This window comes from Mizuhopecten yessoensis, unplaced genomic scaffold (assembly GCF_002113885.1).
Source record: "Mizuhopecten yessoensis strain PY_sf001 unplaced genomic scaffold, ASM211388v2 scaffold8573, whole genome shotgun sequence".
In the NCBI taxonomy this organism is placed as follows: Eukaryota; Metazoa; Mollusca; class Bivalvia; order Pectinida; family Pectinidae; genus Mizuhopecten; species Mizuhopecten yessoensis.
Genome location: NW_018407615.1, coordinates 933,415 through 953,008, shown reverse-complemented (window position 1 = coordinate 953,008; position 19,594 = coordinate 933,415). Strand labels below are relative to the sequence as shown.

Here is a 19,594-nt window from a genome sequence, read left to right as displayed (position 1 = left end):
ATATATTTTCCTCTTTAAGTTTTTTTTAATTATAAACATTTTGATAGTTCATGCATATTCTTGCTCAAATTCTGATTAGTTTGTTATACATTTGATATCAGAAGATGTCAGCGATATTGAGTTCTTTAGCATTTTTGACACTGAAAATGTTTATTAGATAAGATTCTAAATGGTTAAGGTTGGACGAGAGAACATTACAAACACAAGTGTACATCAATATTTACTTCCTTTTGTTGTCAAATAATGATCTAAAAGTATCCTAAACAATCAGTCTGACCATTTGTTAGAAATCAGCATCAACTTGTCATGGCACTCAATCTGTTTGGGTCCAACAGAAAATGTTTTGATTGTCTATAACGTTAACAGAACCTGCCGTGAACAGAACCCAATGTTCTGAAAATATTCTAATATTCTTTCCTGATAAGATTTTCTAAAATGTCACTTCCGGCAACAAACACTTTCAAGATATTTCGGTCATCACCTGAAAAACACAAATTGCTCTTATGATTAGCAAATATGCTTATTTGAGCCAGTTTTATAGACACAATAATGAACAGCACTGTATTGTCATTAAAATGTGTTTCTTCAGTTGATATTTCGACCAATAGCTTATCATATTTACCGAGAAAGGTGAATTTCTGAAAGGCATCTTCTACCGTGTCATCCTCGAAGATATCAATGGGTCCTCCATTAACATCAGGATCAACAACAAGAGCATCAAATTCCTTCCCGATCTCAAAGTTACCAATTACGTCTTCCATATCTAAAACTAGAAAATTACTAAAACTAAAATAAAAAATGACGGTAATAAAACATAGATTTAATAGTGAAATAAAATGTATAGACAGGCATGGCAAATTTAAATTTTATTTAATCATCATATCTTGCGATGATGAAAAACTTTGTTAAAATGACTAAATTCATATATTTGAAAAGTAATTTAAAGGCATGAAATACATAATTCGACGATATCCACATGGACCTCTGCCTGTACAAAGAAAAATATGTACTGCACTATACCGATATTAGAATAAAAGCAATCGAAACCATGTTTTCAAGCACAAAACAAAAATAGAAATTCTATTTTGCAATTTCGATTTGATACATAACGGTATTGCTGTAGCCTAGAAACCTCAGTTAACTTCAGCAAACATGGGTCGTGCGATGACAAAACAATACAAACGCTTCATTGCTGTGCGTCAAAAGTGACTTCACAGTTACATCACAACAATTTTACATGTGCAAAATTAACCAAATATATCAGGTATTCATTCAAAATAATTGTTTATCCAAAAGGACAATATCAATGTAGTCAGTTGGCAACGCACGTTGCCAATTTTAGCACTAGTGAATGCAGCAATGTAGATTAAACATATAAATTATTTGCTATATCAGTAACACACATCACAAATACTGCGTACAACAAAGTTGTGCCTAAGAATTTGATACTGACGTCACAATCAATGTTGTAGTTTCCTCATTGATTGCCGCTCTCTAAAGAAAGTGTTATGTCTTATAAATAGAATATATTTTACAATACGCCCATCAACAATCAATAGCGTAATTCCCAGTGAAAATTTAGTATATGTATACCATGATCATACATACTCCTGTAAAACTATATATTGAGAAGATAATGGGGCTTATCGCTAGACCAAAAAAACAACATAACTAGCAAAGGTGATATGTGTATGATTGTATTATAATTATGCTTTATACTCATTTAAATAGGTATGTATACCAACTATTTTCCAGCGTATAACTATGTTATTTAACATTATTTACCCTTTGCTCCTTCTAATGTTGCCATTTTGAATACTTCCTGATAGTCTAGCGGCTTGTAGTTAGGGCCCTTTTGCATGGCGATCGTGTTCGAGGTACAAACGGCAGCCCTCATTGCATTCAACATTGATGCATTGTAGCCTCCGGAAATATCTGATAAAGAAGTTCAATTAAATTTCATTAAACTGATTATTTTAAAATAAAGATAAATAAATAAATAAAAAGCAACATTATTTTATTCTGTTCACTTCTTAATGCTTTCACAAAGTCGACATCCCAAAATAAAATCGGTGATATATGAAAAGCGACAGGATTAATTCTCTGCATCGAAGAAGTTCTAAACTTTTCATAAATAACCCATCTTTGAAATCAATTGTAACAGTAATTGAATAATCAGAACTGAGTTTCGCACTTTTAAATAATCTGTCGTCAGATGTTTGTTAAAGCTAATATTTCAGATGAACAACTCCTTCAAGTCACAATATTATTTATAAGATTTCTATTATTCACTTAAATGTAACAAAATATTGTTTAAAAAAATATTGTTTAACAAAATATTGTTAACAAATTATTGTTTATGTGTGCACTGTCTGATAACTTGGAGGCCCACGTAAGTATATCGTATTTTACTTAGGCTCGTCATGAATACAAGATTTTTAAGCAGATCATAACACAATACCATTGCCTGCATATCGTTCTCTTCACATATCATGTTGCCCGTCTTATTTCTTAATTTTTTAATTTATTTTAAACACGTGCTTACGCATATATATTTGACTTTTCATTCTGCTGTTTTGAACATGTTATAAACATTTTTTTCTCTGTCAAATGTTGATAATAAACGCACACAACCCTTTGCTAATTTGGGAGCGTTCTGCCATTGATGAACATAAAAACTTACCAGTTCCCAAACCAACACTTATATTATCATCGAGATATGCTCTCACATCAAGCATGCCGCTACGCATCCTGTAACAAATTAACAGCAGTTTATCATTTTTCCCATGATCGAATTAATTTATTCAGACAAAAATGATCATTGGTCTATATATTTATTCAGAAATTATCAAAATAACCATCGTTCTAAGGTCAGTAATACATAACAACATGTTCCCTGTTTACTTTAAATGAAAATAAATAACATCTTGAAGTTTTATATTGTTAGTTGTACAATGAAATAAAATTATAGCAATACTTACGATATGTTGGAATTCGGACAGTGTGAAATACCGGAGTGTCTAAGTCTGATTAGCTTGCGTTCATCTGACGACAGATATATTCCGTGGGCGAGAACTGTCTGTTTGTTAAAAGATTATTATAGACATTTTTGTTATCTAATGGATGATATTTCAATATTTTACATCAACGCAACATATGAAACGAATATAAGTGAAAAATAAGACGTGACGGAAGAACAGTTTAGTCGACAGACAGCCTGTACCTAATCAGTCAGCAAATTAGCAAAATTATTTTTATAAGATATACAGTTATTTAAAACTTTATTATGTACCTTTTGTGTCAGCAGACCGGCTTCATTGTAAATGTCCGTGTATGACCTTATCTCTGGAAACAGCTTTCTTACCATTTCACACTCGTCTTTTGTCTCAGCAATATGGGTCTGCAAAGAATTGAAACTTAATTGTTGTCATGGTCTAGATAATAACAACAACAAGTTAAAGGCCACCACTAGCCCTCCACCACTGAGTCGCGGGTTCGAAGCCTACGTGGGGCAGTCGCCTGGTAATGACCGTAGGTTGGTGTTTTTATTCTCCGGGAACTCCAGCTTTCCTCCACCACTAAAACCTGGCACGTCCTTAAACGTAACCATGGCTGTTAATAGGACGTAAAATGCAAACAAATCAAACCAATTTTTCTTTTTGTTTCGATCATTTGTTGAAACATTTTTCAAAAACATCAAGTGCACTTCCTTTTGATATATCAATACCAAAGCATCGATGCAACCGTCTTACTAGCATTGCATGAACACCTATGAAATCCTAAAGGATAACAGCACAGCTTAACTGTTTAATACTATTCTGCTATCCATGCATGCTTAGTAAACAAAACATTTCATTTTCGACTGTGAAATGACAGCATTTTTTAAGCATAAATATCCATCCTGTCAGCTTTATTGTCAGTAACCCTACATGTAAATTAAAACACAGCAAGATTGATATGTATAACATAAATTCTGACTGTATTAGGTGAAGCGATGTGTCGGTAATGAACTTCAGTGTTAGTTGCCTCGATTTTAAAATGTTAGCATGACAATTTCTTAGTTGATAGTCAACAAGGAATTCCCTGAACATTCGACGGTCAAACTATATACAGGGAATGAACTTGTGATAAATTGTTTATCTGTAGTCAGCATTTTGAGGAACGTGAAACATAGGAACTTGATTGTGAATGCATGTTTGAGAACGCACGCGAATTTAAAATGTATTGTGGTTTTTACACATAACAAAACGAATATTGTGAATAAAACTTTAAAGGTTTCAAACTAAATAATATAGAATAAGTCTGACAAGAGGTTATATAATCACTCCTAATATTCATCCGTTACATTGCGGGAGTAAAGGATTTTTTAAAAGAAAAGTTTCAGACGTAGACGTGTGATCCCCACGACTATAACTTGTTCATGATAATGATGACTTACTCATATAAAATGTTCTTTTCAAGGATCAGCTTATCGTGATTGGGATTTGAAGTGAAATAAATATCAATGGTTTAAGAAAGATACAACTATGTGATAGCCCCTTAAAAATGTGCAATAGATACTGTTATACAAAACGAAACGTCGAGGAAAATGTCACAACCAGAAATCAAAGATAAAGATGAACCAGAAAAAAAAGAGTTTAACTTACCTGCACATGAAGATTATGACTTTTGGCAATATGTCCAAGTCGCCTCATTAACTCCATAGAGCAATTACCTGCAAACCTGGGAGTGATCGATGGTTTGATATGTGTGTACTGAAAAGGTAAATAACTATCAGATTAAGATGACTGGAACTAATAACTTGAGTGTCGGGATTATTATTTTCGTCAAATTAAGTATAAAAAGACATCACCATGCAGGGAATAGCGAAAAGAAATGTTTTTATAGAATTGATGTAAAACATGATAATCTATGCACTTTGCACTTTGCAGCTTCCGTCATTTCGTCACGTGATATCTTTTTTCAATAAGAAATGTGTATTATAATCATTCACAATTCAAAAAGGTTACAAAATAGTTGTAAGATAGTTGCAAAAACATTAAGACTGTTAATGTTTTTAGTAACAGTATACATGGCAACAAATTCCAAAAATAACTGGCAACTAATCATCTTAATGACAGGGATAACATGACTAACGAATATCCTTCATTCACTGTCTGATGATATCAATTACAAACCTTTCTACTTTCAACTTCTTGAACATATCTGGAAAAAGAAGAGATAATATAACGCTATTAATTTACTACTATCTGAGGTTTTTTTTAACTTTCTTGTTTAGTATTCTTTGTAAAATTAACTGAATAAAAACGTGTATATCATCTAACTATTCTTTTTAGGTTTTATTTACATTAATCGACTGGGGGGCTGGTACCACCATACACAAAAAACTAGAGGATAATTTTAAGAGATATTTCGTAACATGAAATACGGTTTGCATGTGTTATATAGATGTTAACCAACCGTAAGGTATCCTGTACTGATGTCGTTGTTTTTTCTTTGTAATTGTCAGGGCAGTTTTGGTCCATATAGACTTTGCCTACAATTGCCCTCTGTCCAATACTTTCTAAAACCGAAGACAAATACATTCTAAACGAAAAGCACATGTTCACACTTAATCCCGACCATCGTTCTAACTTATACAATCTCAGCGATGATTGTGGCGCGAGTTAACAGTCAAATAAATATCTGAACAGTTGAAATAGGAAACAAGCATGACAAACCACATTTTTAATATTCCTCAAACACATAAAACGTAGCAAATTTTAATTTTCCGAACAGATAACGAAGCGAGATAATGCAAATATTGCCTGTTTAGTAAGGGTGTTTTTTTCCTTAGAAACCGAATATATATTAAATTATAAATGTGATAAAACATAATGTATATCATGATTGATTATAAGAATTCGAACATTTCTGTTTTTAATGTGTTTTTTTCTTAATGGTGAACTTTATATGTCATGATAAAATATAAAATGCGGCTATCAGTATTCCAATACTCACGTAATATGTCACAGAGTTTCAGTGTCGGACTGGTATGAATTGTTGCATAATAGCTGGCTGTGGTCGTTCCATTTTTGATCACCCGAGACTAATGCAAGATGTTAACATCTTATATCATTAATTTGTTTATTGTTAAACTGTTGAACATTCTTTGATAAAGACGAAAGCATTGCAAACAAGACAGTAAATAACTGGTTAAGGTGTATGACGGAAAAACAAGGAGAAACGTATATAATCATTTTTGTTTTTGGCTTTGAAATCGCTTTGTAAAATTATTTTCTATTCTTTACAGCTATCTTAAACTAAGATAACATTTTGGATAATAGAAGTTTTTTAATAGCATCCTATCAACTCTTTTGTAGATGATATTGTATAGTCATGTTATTGAAACATACTTACCACGACCTTCCAATACTTCGTGGTGGCGAAGTTAGGATCAGCAAATTTTGCTTCGGTGGGAAATGTGTATTTGTGTAGCCAGGACAGCATGTCTTCGTCAAGGTATTTCCCACAGTTAGAGTACTGTGAGGCATGGATATGGGTATCGACGAATCCGGGCACTACAAACTGTCTGCAAGCAGGGTAAAACGGTATAAACTGTTTACAATTAGGGGGGAATGGGGACCATCCACAACATGTGAATACGTTCTAAATCACTTTCGCATATAATGACATAGTTTAGAAAGTAGTTTAATACGGGGTGTTCTATGAATATACACTTTAGGCAGAGGCACCAAAACTCATGAAATTTTGTTTTGTCTGCTAACAAATATGTCATGAAAGAAGTTATTTCATATGTCATTTACTTGTGCACAGAGGTCAGCATATGAAATGAAGTTAAAGTTTCTAAAATAACCGACTTCCTGTTTTACAAAATTTCAGCAGCCTGTGGAATTTTGCTTTTGCTAGAGAAATTTCATAATGTTGGTTGTCATTTAATCAGTCAGTATCTCATGAATTCACGTTTATGGCGTATTGCCCGCTCCGTTATACATGTACTACATGTCCAATGCTTGAATATGCAGATATTGTCTGGGACAACTGCTCTGACAATCTTAAAAATTTATTAGAATCTGTACAACTAGAAGCTGCAAGGATTATCACAGGCCTAAGGAAAGGTGCATCACACCAAACTCTATATAAAGAACAAGGCTGGGAATCTCTGTCTGATCGAAGGATGAACCATAAGCTAATTCAGATGTATAAAATAACTAACAATGTATCACCCACATACCTCATTGACAAAATTGATTCTCCTATTCATAACCCAGAAAATGATAGGTATACTCTAAGAAATGTAAGAATGTTTAACCCGCCACTATGTCGTACAGAATCCTATGCTAAAAAAAGTCTTCCCAGTAATATGCAACAAGTTTAATGGACTACTCTAAATAAATTTAAGGCCAAGGTATATAACGAAATATGTTTCAATAATGATATCTCTGATGTATCTAAAAATTGTGAAAGCAGAAAGGGTAACATATTCTTATGTCAAATGAGAAATGAGTCGAGTAACCTGAACTATGATCTGTTCAAAAATCACTTGAAAGAGTCTGCATCTTGTCTGTGTGATGATGATTCCATTATTTTTTACAATGTCCAATGTATATTGATGAGAGACAGACTCTAATAAATGAAATTTTTGAAGTGTGTCCTGTTAATCTTGATAATAAAATACTTCTTAATGGAAGCACTATGTTAAACAATACTGAAAATAAATATATACTTGGTAGTGTTCTTAAATATATAAACAAAACAAAAAGACTTGTTTAATTAATTAAAACAATCTATAATTTTTGTTATCTATAGTCATAATTGATAAAACATACTGTCCTTAAACCATTATGTAATTCAACTGATTGTTATATATACATTGATATTTACACTATACACCTAAAGGATTAAGCTTTGGGTGCTGTATTTATAGATGGGTGCGATAAAGTAAAACAAAAATGTGCTAAGTTTGAATGCTTAAGTGTTCTGTGGTGGAATCTGGAAAATTCTCGAGTGGATGATATGTGAACGGTAGAGGCCGTTACAGACTTTTTGTCTGAAACTCGATGAGATGGAAGATTTACACATAGAACACTGGCAATACATCTTACAGTGTACTACATGTATTTTAAAAGCTTCTAGCTGAATTTCCTCGTTTTATTTTTTCATATTTGTTGTTGTTAATTACTTCGTGTAACAGCAGCAGGGTATGAACAGGGGGCATTAATGACTTGTATAAAAATAAAATAACATTGAAGCAATTTCTCTGTTTAATATATCATTAGAGCATAATTGCTTGCCTATTACTTATTAATTCTGATTGACATTTTAATTAGAGCATTGTATAGCTCAAAATATCAATTAAATATTTATATATAATTGAAACATACATGGACTTATCTCCCCTATACCATATAGACTGTGGATTTATGTTATTTATAATATATAATTTGCATCAATATTGTCTTAATAACCGTTTCATTTTTGTCTTTGTCATGTCAACCTAAGGAAATACTTGTATAGGCCTAGCCTGCTGTTCAATCCTATTGTTTACTCAATAAAATATGAGGAAATGAAATACATGTACTACCGCCCGACCACATGAAAATATCATGTTCAGAAAATAATATGCCGGGCACCCGCCCCGGTATATTGTTCGCATTTTATCTGCTACATAAAAAAACTTTTGTATGCAATGATTTTCAGGTTCACTTCCGGTGTAAGTTTTTTAGCCCTCACTGAACTTATTTCAGCTATTTAACAATGTAAGTCATCGATGCTTTCGATTTAGATTTAATTGTACATTGTAAGTTGCTTTACTTTATCAATCCTTGATACGTACTTAATATGAACAGCCACGGCGACTCCTAGTACTCCACATAACGATATAATGAGAAGATAAAATATCACACTGTCATGCATTGCTATAATTGTCTCGTGTTCTTGTTTATAATAACATATATATCAGATTTGGAATTTGAAAGAATTCGCATAATCTGCACTTTTTATAGCCTGGCCTTTCAGTCACATGACATAATTACATATCATTTACGCGCCAAGCTGTGTCACTTTGTTTTTCCTTATATTTTCTGTATTAATTTTGTAGTTAAGACAGAGTTGTATACTAACAATCCTTCAAGGTGTAGGACACTATCCGCATCAATATCATATTTCTTCAATACGTCAACTATGCTGTCGTCATTCTTCTCTATAAACACTATCTGTAACAACAAAAGGAAACTTATTCACCGTAGTCGTTCTGATAAAATATTGAATTGTAAGTAATGCATTAATTAGTCGTTACTTTTCAGGTTAGTGACCATTGTCCATCAGTTACAGTAGTTTGTATTGTGGCAGACTGTTGCTTAATAAGCTGGCTCGTAGCAAATATTAACTCACCAAAAAAATTAAATTATCGTTGACGGTTGTTGTTTGAAATTGACATTAAATAAGAATAATTGGTTATAAAAATTACTGAGAAAGCATACCCTTTAACCTTTAACCTGAAAAAAACAATTGGCACAAATGTGTTTGTTTAAAACTCTACTTCGCACTATAATTATGTAAAGTTTGAATAACTATTCACATTTCTTGATGGTTTATCCCCTATAAAGTTAGTTTGATATAAACAGGAGATAAACTTGTTCTCAGTCCTACCTTCCCAGATGTCACTCCGATGCAATGGTTACGTAAAATCACCATAGGTGAGGTCAGTGTAGAATGGATAAAAGTGCCAGTGACAGCAAACCAATTATTTAACACAGGTACAGCCATGTCCAACTTAAGACTTATTTCAAGCCCTAGTCGATGACCTTGCAGTAAACTTTAATTTAAGAATGGGGTTGCTTTGTAACAGATGTAACACAAGTAGTGCAACATCAGTAATTTTACATTTATCATCTACTTGACATTTTGATCTATATTGTAATTTAACGTGTGTATCGTGTATAATATCAATCGTTTCATATTGAAAGTGTCATAACCACATGGCGCTGTAAGTATAGCAACAACAATTGTTGCTTCATGCAAGGTTTTTATTTATTTCAGATCAACTAGTTATCAAAAAGAATACAATTCAAATACAGTGAATTGGGCAGTAGGTTCAATAGTTGTTTATACTTAAGGATAGTTGCGGTTGGATGATGTCCTTCATATTCCATTATATTTTAGTAATTTAGTACTTCGTGTCACCACTAATTTCAATACAAAACCAGGGTTCTGGTTCATTGTACGCAAAAATATTCCGAGTACACGTTGTATGATATAACAATCTATTCCATATATACATGTAAATATATAATTATTGAAATCGATATATCATCTAGATATACTTAATTTGCTTGGTTTACCACTCAGTTATAATCTGTATACCGCTCATATGAGTAGCGTCTGGTAACAGATGGCGCTTGTAATTCATGACTTCAGTTAGAAATACCCATCATACGGGTCGAATGCATGTGACACTGACTTAGTCACCTGCCTGGATTTCATATTTCGCCCCCGGTTCGCGAATTAAATATAAAATAATAAAAAGAATATGTGCCATTGATATCTGTATAATAGTTAGCGAAAGGAATACATATAAAAATAATACTGTTTGATACTTAAACGAATCTAAAGACATTCTAGTTACAAATTATCTTTACAATATGACGTCATTATGGAAATGATGGGGGCGTCATATACACGTTGTCGGAATATTCGTAAACTTCCGACACGTTATGAGAAAAGCTCATCATTATATAATGGACTTAACTGACGTCGTTTTATTCCTGTAACCTACATGTATCTACTAGCATTCTAAAGAAGCGTAACGACTCAAACTGAAAACAAACAGACAAACTATAAATGCACATTTCCTTTTTTTATTATACTTGTTTAAAATGCTGTCCGGCTAAGTATTATTTTACAAAATGTATCAAATAGTAAAAAGCAAATACACAATATGAAGTACCTGCTTGTTATTCTTTTTACATTGAAGCAATGAATTGTAAAAGTCATTACATTGGTTTTTATATTATGATGGCATTTTACTGTTTAACGTGATAACAAACACAGATTTAAAACATTCTCAATGAGGAAGCTATAAATCAATGTACTATTAAGTATTTGATGACGGTGTTCAATGATGATGGGGACATTGGTCACGGCGATTTTATTTCGACAATGACATGTCAACCTCTCGGGCACAAATGTTACATTATGTGAGACAGCGATATTCTGCTCCTAATAGCAAACGTCAATTCTGATGATAGCGGTACGCTAATAAGGTGTCGTAAAAATCACGTTTAGTCCAGTTTCTTATATTTGTTTTATAATGGTCACATTAAATATAAGCGAAAGCTGTTTTATGTAATAATAGGTCATTCTACAGCAGTTTCAAACATTTCAATCATAGTGTCCGACGTCCGAAGTCTTGAAAGATGCAGAATGGAACACGTCGATCTGGACATCTAAGGAGGACAGCATCAGGCTACCATCAATCGGGAAATTGCCATCATGGATGTTTTCAAATGGGATTGATGGGGTGTGCTTTTGCAGTGGCTATCTTGTATTTACGTAAGGATGCTGATAGGATGTATAGACATATGGCCATTCCATGAGAGGCTGCAACGCCATAAAACGAAGCTGTGTAAGAATCCGTAATGTCAAGTAACCAACCTGGAACATTTGTTTTTAAATATAGAATAAATAAGCATGGTCATATACTGAAAAACAATATCTGCGCGTAAAGCGATCATTCAAACAATTTAGAGAGAAATTAGTATGCTTTTATTTTCACATAAATTAAAATCATCATAATTTGTGTCGTGTTTTATCACAATCTCGAGAAATATATCGCGATTACAGTAAATCTAAATATTCTCTTATGTTTGGTGTCTGAACAGAAACTAGAACAGAAATGCTCATTTAGATTTTGTATCTGTCCAAGCACCAACCTGATTCGTATACAGATAGAGTGAGTACCTGAAATGGCGCCGGAACACATGGCGCAAAGACCAACCAACGTCATAAGGATTCCTACTCCAATAGCATAGTATTCAAGTCCCAAAAGTTTCATCGTAGTCATTGATAGCAACGTCACATTACCTCCCATAGATATCCCAAAGCCGAACATCAAAAGCACATGTTGGTAGTATGTAGTTGCCTTAAGCAGACCCACGACTGACACACAACTAAGACCTGTAACTAACGCGGGTATGATCAGAACACTCATATGCGGTATGTGTTTAAAAAGCCCTGGAATCATTCTGCCCACTGTATTACCTACATTCATAAAGAGGTACAGAACCAAAGCTTCTTTGTCATTAAATGATTTAGTTTTAAGGAATTCTATCAAATATATTAAAGTAGCATCATATGCTGGGAGCGTACAGCACACTGCAACGATAAATAGAATATAACAATAGTTTCGTGACAGTATTCTTAACTTTGCAATAGATGACGTTTGACGCTCAGGAAGTAAAATCCCAGTATTGTGTATTGTAGACTTTATATCTTCAAATCTGTACTTGATTTGCTGATGATGTGGCGTTTGCTCGCCTGCAGTTATCTCCTCAGGGACCAGTAATCCAGGGTGCTGATGTGTTATATTGACTACTTGTGGTTTACAAACGGCAAAGAAGCAAATCATATTCCCCATGAGACCACCCACTATAAGAAGACACCCTCTCCATCCATACATCTGAATCAGCGAATCCAACATGAATGGGAATACCATTGCACCACATCCGGATCCGGAAGCAACAAACGACAAAGCAACAAATCGGGCTTTTCCATCAAAATATTCACCCACGGATGTTGTTATAGATACAAAAGCTAGAGACAATCCGCATCCTGTAAAATATAATACCATACGCTGTAAAATATAATAACACACAAATGTACGCTGTAAAATACAATAACATACGCTGCAAAATATAATAGCATACGCTGTAAAATATAATAGCATACGCTGTAAAATATAATAACATACGCTGTAAAATATAATAACATACGCTGTAAAATACAATAACATACTCTGTTAAATATTGTGTCCTCTTTGAAGTTTCCATTGTATTCCTAACGGCAGATATGGATGGAAAATAGCACATTTTGTTAAAATCAGTCAACATTTTCTATCAAAACCATTGCTTGTTAATATAATTTCATGTTGTTGAAGTTAAACGAGATTTTCATTCTTTGATTCCTGTCTGTCAATTGGTTTTATGAATCAACGGTAGAGATAGACCAATAGCTGTTTGAATAAAGTCAAATAATGCACTCTCGACTTTCCCTACAATCGATCCATGCTCCATAATCTGACGGCCCCCTACTCCTATTAACATCCATAAACAATTTTATATTCCATTTTAAGCAACAATGGTCGATGATTTAAGATGCAACAGATCGTACATAGAAACTGTCGCGTTACTTATTGGTTGTTCTGTCAGAATATAAATATGCAATTTCACGCGAAGGTCATTTTAATATCGTGTAATCGACCTGTGGTATCCCACGATGGTATCACCAAAACGTAAAGTGATATTCGGTATTTTGTGACTGCAAACACAGAATATATTCATGTCCTGTTCCGTGTACTTTTTAATGACTGGTATCTTGTCGGTTTACTTACCCGTAACTACACCAACAGTGGCTATCAAATACGGAATACTTGTTGCAAGGAACGAAAGTATAAGGCCGGTGGAAGCCAGGAGCCCGGCACATACACCCATTTTACGAGCTCCAAACTTATTTACACACTGCCCGCATGGGAAACCTTAAAAGAAACAAAAGAAATGTAACTGAAGCACCAGTTGTAATATGAATATAGAAATCAGCGTTGACTATGTATAAACATGATATACCCCCAACCTGTCTGTTACAAAACAAACTGTTTTACCGAATGGTGGAACAAGTATTGGACGGGAACATCGCCATAATTTCTATGCTTATTATTTCCATCAGGTGAAACAATGTCTCCGTTACTATAATAAACTCACTAAAATACCCGACGAACTGTTTCCATTAGGACACTTTCATGTGTACTAGTTCTTGCTGTTCTTTGTGTGTAATATGTTTTGGTTGGCAGGTTAACCCAAGGACTGTAATGTCAATGTAAATATTATCATAACCCGAGGGCTGTAATGTCAATGTAAATATTATCTTTTGCTACATAATGTCAGTAAGTGTAGTCGAATGTGTAACACAGTTTACTTTTGACCAGAAGAAGTGAACGGTGCAAGTTGGAATCCACGTTCAGATTCACTTTTTTAACATTTAAGCATGTGTTCTTTTTCCTTAATTAAGTAATTAACTATTTTTCAAATCAATGTAACATTTTATTGATATTTTAATAACATACATATTGATTTATCTTCTATGGATTCATATCAACAAATAACTGCACACGTACAGTACAGCTACGCTTTGTATATAAGACATCATTTCAAATGACATTTATTAAATTAAATACGATCAGCTTCCAGCTTAGATAGAACACCACCCTAGATAGGTGGGTTAACCACAGGTGTAAACACATGTAAATACTGCCAATACTATTCAAAAACAGACTATAATCCTTCTAACAACATTCTTCTCCCCATGCTATTTTAAAAGTGGGGGGACTGAGAACAAGCCGTAGACAATGTACTCAATGAGTATACAATTAAGGAGTTTAGATTGTATATATTGTCCTGTGATGTTTGCAAATTAGGGGTCACTGTAGGACGTTCTGTTTGTCGACTGAAGGTCAAAGGAAATGTATAAATGTTGCGTGTAAATGTATACAATGTTAAACGATGAATATGTCACTGTCACATCAGACTCAAAGCTTAATCGGGACTGTAATGCACGAGCACGTCGGACACCATACCATGTGTGCCCTTAAAATCACCAATGACTTTTTTTTTTTTTTATCTTATACTCTTTTTTCTCTCTCTCTTTTTTTTTGCATATGTCAGCCCAAGCCATATCTGTCCAACAAACACTACATCTGTACTACAGATGTCATATCTGTTTTATTATTGGTACATGTTAGGCCTATTTGGTATGGCAGTTTTATTTGTTACTGTATTGGTTTTAAAATAACCAATGAGTCATTTTTTTATTTTTTTAAAGGCAAAAAAAAAATGACAAGTGAGGTTGTTTGGATGCCTATATCAATAATAGTTATATGAAAATACAATCTGTTTTAACCCATGAAACACCTGTCGCAGTTTTGAGAAACTTGATCAACCATATTTCTCATTATTTTAAGTTAAGTGTTTATTTAATATTTTATTTTAACAGTTTTATACCCCACAGAATTTATTAAAACTTATAAACTATATATCCAAAAAATACCTAACATATCAAATACTAAGAAAAGCTACAAATCAGACATGTAACTTTCACACAGGTAAGTTACCTGTTATTCCGCATTAGTGGAATGCAAACTAATTTAACATAAAGGTTGTGTACTTTTTCTGCCACCGTACTATCAGTGAATTATATTTAGAGTATTCGCCGGTAATATCACTTAGAACATCTATTTATTGTGTACTCTGCCTTGCTAAATAAAACGAGTCAAAACTAGTTCATGACATACAGCATGCTCCTGTGATATTTTCTTCATGCCAAAAATAGTAATTTTAATATTTTGCTTATTAAAACTAGCAAATACTTATTTAGCCCTTATGTCCTCACTCCAAGCAATCTATATAGCGATAATCTCTATTACGATTACATGAACTGTATCGAATGTAATGGGGATTAACAGTTCCCGAATTGTCCCAAAAAATATGATCGATTCGGGAGATCCTGGATAAAAGTGTCTATCTCATGTTTGGTAATAAAAAATGCTGCATTCAGGTGCATTTTGCGCCGGCATTGGGAGAATACCCACTATATTATCTCATTAAAAATCGTGTAATGTATGTAAAATCCTGTGCTGTGTGTGGTAAACTGTATAACATAAGGTACCTTACAGGCAAAAACTGAAAATCATACTAAGTAAAAATTAATCATGTGAGCCTGACCAATGACCAGGTTTGAATTTGCTAATATTGACAATAGGAATGTATCCCCTGACTATTTTTTAGCGAAGAGGAATAAATCGAGTTCGGGCACTTTCACGACCTTAACGCCTGTAGTTATTGACACTGCTAGCTAAAGGAAGACTTCAAAAACTTGTATTCAACAATTCAAGGGGGAATTTCAATGTGAAATGGAGAATATTCTTCAAATCAGGGGACGCCCTTGCTTCTGGCACGTATGCCATAAATAACTGCAAACAAGTCCAGCATTAACTAGGAGTACCATTTGTTAGCTGCATGTTTCAGTTTATCGTAGGGTGTTCAGTGATCAGTTGACCGTAGATTAAAGGCAATGCACTACAATGACGCATTACAAAGATCATTTCCGACAAACTAAATCCGGACCGGGTCTAGTGGTTACATAACCTAACAAACTATGAGCAGCCGTTGCAATATATCAACTTTACACAATCCTTGTCTGTAAATACGTGTACACAAAGGATTAAGACTACCACTTCGACTGACCTAGTAAAACGGCCTTGTCCCAGAAACCTGCCATTGTATCATAAACATTCCTATTATTCCGCGTGGAGCGGTTTCGTTGGGTAAATAAAAATCGAACTTTCTATCTCCTAGGAGGGAGGGTAATTGAAGTGAGGCTGATCCTCCATGTTTTATGACATCTTTGGAAAATTNCGGGGGGAGGGGGGAGGGGGGAGGTTACCTGTCAAGTTAATTTTCTGTGACCAAGTTTTTGTTATGGCAATCGAGTTTGTAACCTTGTTCGTATATAGGTGTATTGGCAGACGAGATTAGTGTCTGGAGGTGAAAATGTAGTGGCTTAATTTAATCTTTCAATACCTTCCAAACTATTGACATCTACAGTCTTGTATTTAATCAACTTAGAAATCTGTAATTGCCATGCACACTACGTGTAAGCGAAATTAAAGAAATATAAAATAAATAATCAATTCACGACTTTTTGTAATCTATGTCATCTTCCAATATGTTCACAGATTTCCCTACTTTGTAACATGTGTATCTTCTGTCTCGTGTTTTTTTTTGTTTTTTTGAATGTTATGGGAACCCTCCAAACATTTAACACGATGTTGATACACGTACTGTACATATGAGTTCGTGGCATATAAATAACCGTGACTTTGTATAAACTATGTCGGCAAATCATTCCAAAACTAATTCTGAATTCTGATTACAAAGACTGATTAAATACGTCTGTTCATACAATATCAATTTAGGTATCGTTTTATATTACCACGCTGCCTCATTAAAAATTTAATTAATTGTTTCATTTCCATGTCATTATTACCAGTCACATAATCATGATTATGATCAACAATCTATGTAGTGTACAGTAGTGTACATTATCTATCTGTAATTCACCTGAAAATATTGCCTTACCTGCATTGAGAAGCATCCCTGCAGTAATAGACTGTACAAGCGCTGTTTCGGCTTTACTCTTCCCAAATGCACGTAAAAACTCTAGGTTTAATACCGACATATTGTACGGAAAACCTGAACACAAAAACATGTTTAAGAAGCACGCAATTAAAACGAGCCACCTTCGCTTCGACCTCTCCTGTAGTGGTACCATAATTATGAAATGAGACGTAAACACTGCGATATCAGGCCGCTGCATACAACCTCCACATTACACTCCATGCTCAACAGATCCGCTTAAATCGTTTTGGGATACCCCCGCCAAGCTGGGATTCCCCTCGCGTCATGTTGACTCATTCAGATTGAATGTTGGTGCAGCTAGTAAGTGCTTAAAAAGACGGTGTATACATAATGCGAACTAGGTTTTAGATACGGGAAAAAATTACTGCTCTCATAGAGCCTGAAGCCTCGGCCATTATATATTATATGATTATGCCTACTTCGAGCATTTGAGCTTAGGCGTTATCACAGAGTTCTCTTTAACCCATAAACCCAAGACTACATCATCTCTTGATGTACACTTGATTTGGATTTTTTACTGATCAATTTCGAAATTAGATAGATGTTTCGTTTCCGATTCATTTCGGATTCGTTTAGATTTCACCCCATCTTTGGTCACCTATAGCCATAACAATAGCAAACAGCTGAGCTGCCCTTACTGGAACCGGGCGTGACTGTCACTTAATTAAATGTTTTTTCATAAATATTTAAGACAATAACCATTGGTGTTTTCTGTAAACCACATGACTTAACCTCGTCTTTCAAGGTGTATTTGACAGACGAGGATAGTGCCTCTGCATATTTCGTGGTAAATGAAGAATAAATACAATGGTTCGAAACAACAATTAAAAACAAACTGTTTCTATTGCCTTTTCGTTTACTTGATGTTTCACAATCTGGCTAATTCTTACCACCATATATTGATCCTAACAGTATAGGTATGTTTTGCTGAAAGTAAGAACAATATTAGCTGACAGCACCTCACGTTATTGAGCCTAAAGTTAGTTTAACATATAATGCATCTGTTTAACATTAGGCGTGCTATAGCTTATTTGTTGTTGACGCTTGGTTCTGATAACGATATTCAATATCATGTAAAATAGGCATCCTATAGCTACAGAAACGGTATCATTCCTGTCATAGAAGCACAATAGAATATCGATTCGTTTTCTTGACTTCTTTGCATACATGTAAAGATTGAGTATGACTTTGTTTAAGCTACAGAGCAAATAGTTGCACTGTATCACTGTTAGCTTGATACGGAGACATAGACACTGACTGTTTTCATTTCATCAGATTTTATTGACTTTATATATGTCAGTTGGATGCGGCATCAGGCTAGGCCTATTTAAGTCCTTTCCAAACTTATTTACAAACATTACATATATTCTGTCATAACAATCCAATGCAGAGATAACTCCAATTTAGCTTGTGAAATGAACATTTTCAACTTTGCTTTAATCATTTTCTGTTTATGTTTTAGATATTAATACGGAGACATAGACACTGACTGTTACAGTCATGCTGTAAATGTAAATGATAGTATCGTAGTACTCAAGATAGCACGTGAATTATCACGTGATGGTAAAGATATTTACATTTTTGTTAATTGTTTTCCGCCAGTTAATAGTACTTATTATGATACGCATGATCTGGATCTTTTTGTAAAACTAGAAGAAAGCATTTCTGTATATAAGGACAAATCCTCTTGTAGCATATTGGCTATAGGTGATTTTAACAGTCGAACTGATGCAGCTGATGATTTCATTGACGCTGACCTACTGGGCAATGCATCAAGTAATATTTTATCCAACATTGTTCACTATTTGCCAGATAATAGAATGAATAAACGTAAAAGTATGGACAAGACTGTCAACCAATTTGGCCGGCAACTTTTATCGATGTGCAAAAACACGGGTTTGAGAATTGTAAATGGAAGACATGTAGGCGATCCTTTAGGTAATACAACCTTTTATAGCGCTGGAGGATCTAGTCTGATAGACTATGTATTAGCGCCAGAATCATATTTTAAAAGCATACAATGTTTAGAAACCGGTGTTTTTAATGTCTATTCAGACCACTGTCCGGTCACTTTTTCTATTGGTATTTATAAACGTAGTGTGTGTAACGCGTCAAGTACTGAGAGT

The 19,594-nt window shown here is 34.0% G+C and overlaps 2 protein-coding genes across 2 annotated transcripts; both read right to left on the bottom strand.

The window, feature by feature from the left end:
- Nucleotides 1–404: 404 nt before the first annotated feature.
- On the bottom strand, nt 405–9,768 carry LOC110456229 (guanine deaminase-like). The gene is made up of 10 exons (XM_021506832.1): nt 9,652–9,768; nt 9,124–9,215; nt 6,400–6,571; nt 4,647–4,754; nt 3,293–3,400; nt 2,982–3,079; nt 2,684–2,751; nt 1,786–1,935; nt 623–769; nt 405–481 (listed from the first exon to the last, which is right to left on the bottom strand). The coding sequence occupies exons 1-10, from the start codon at nt 9,766–9,768 to the stop codon at nt 405–407; spliced, it is 1,137 nt and encodes a 378-aa protein (XP_021362507.1).
- Nucleotides 9,769–10,858: 1,090 nt separating this feature from the next.
- LOC110456233 (monocarboxylate transporter 9-like) lies at nt 10,859–17,753 on the bottom strand. The gene is made up of 4 exons (XM_021506838.1): nt 17,409–17,753; nt 13,610–13,753; nt 11,962–12,831; nt 10,859–11,655 (listed from the first exon to the last, which is right to left on the bottom strand). Exons 1-4 carry the CDS (start codon nt 17,644–17,646, stop codon nt 11,504–11,506), a joined length of 1,404 nt encoding a protein of 467 aa, XP_021362513.1. The 5' UTR covers nt 17,647–17,753; the 3' UTR covers nt 10,859–11,503.
- Nucleotides 17,754–19,594: the final 1,841 nt, after the last annotated feature.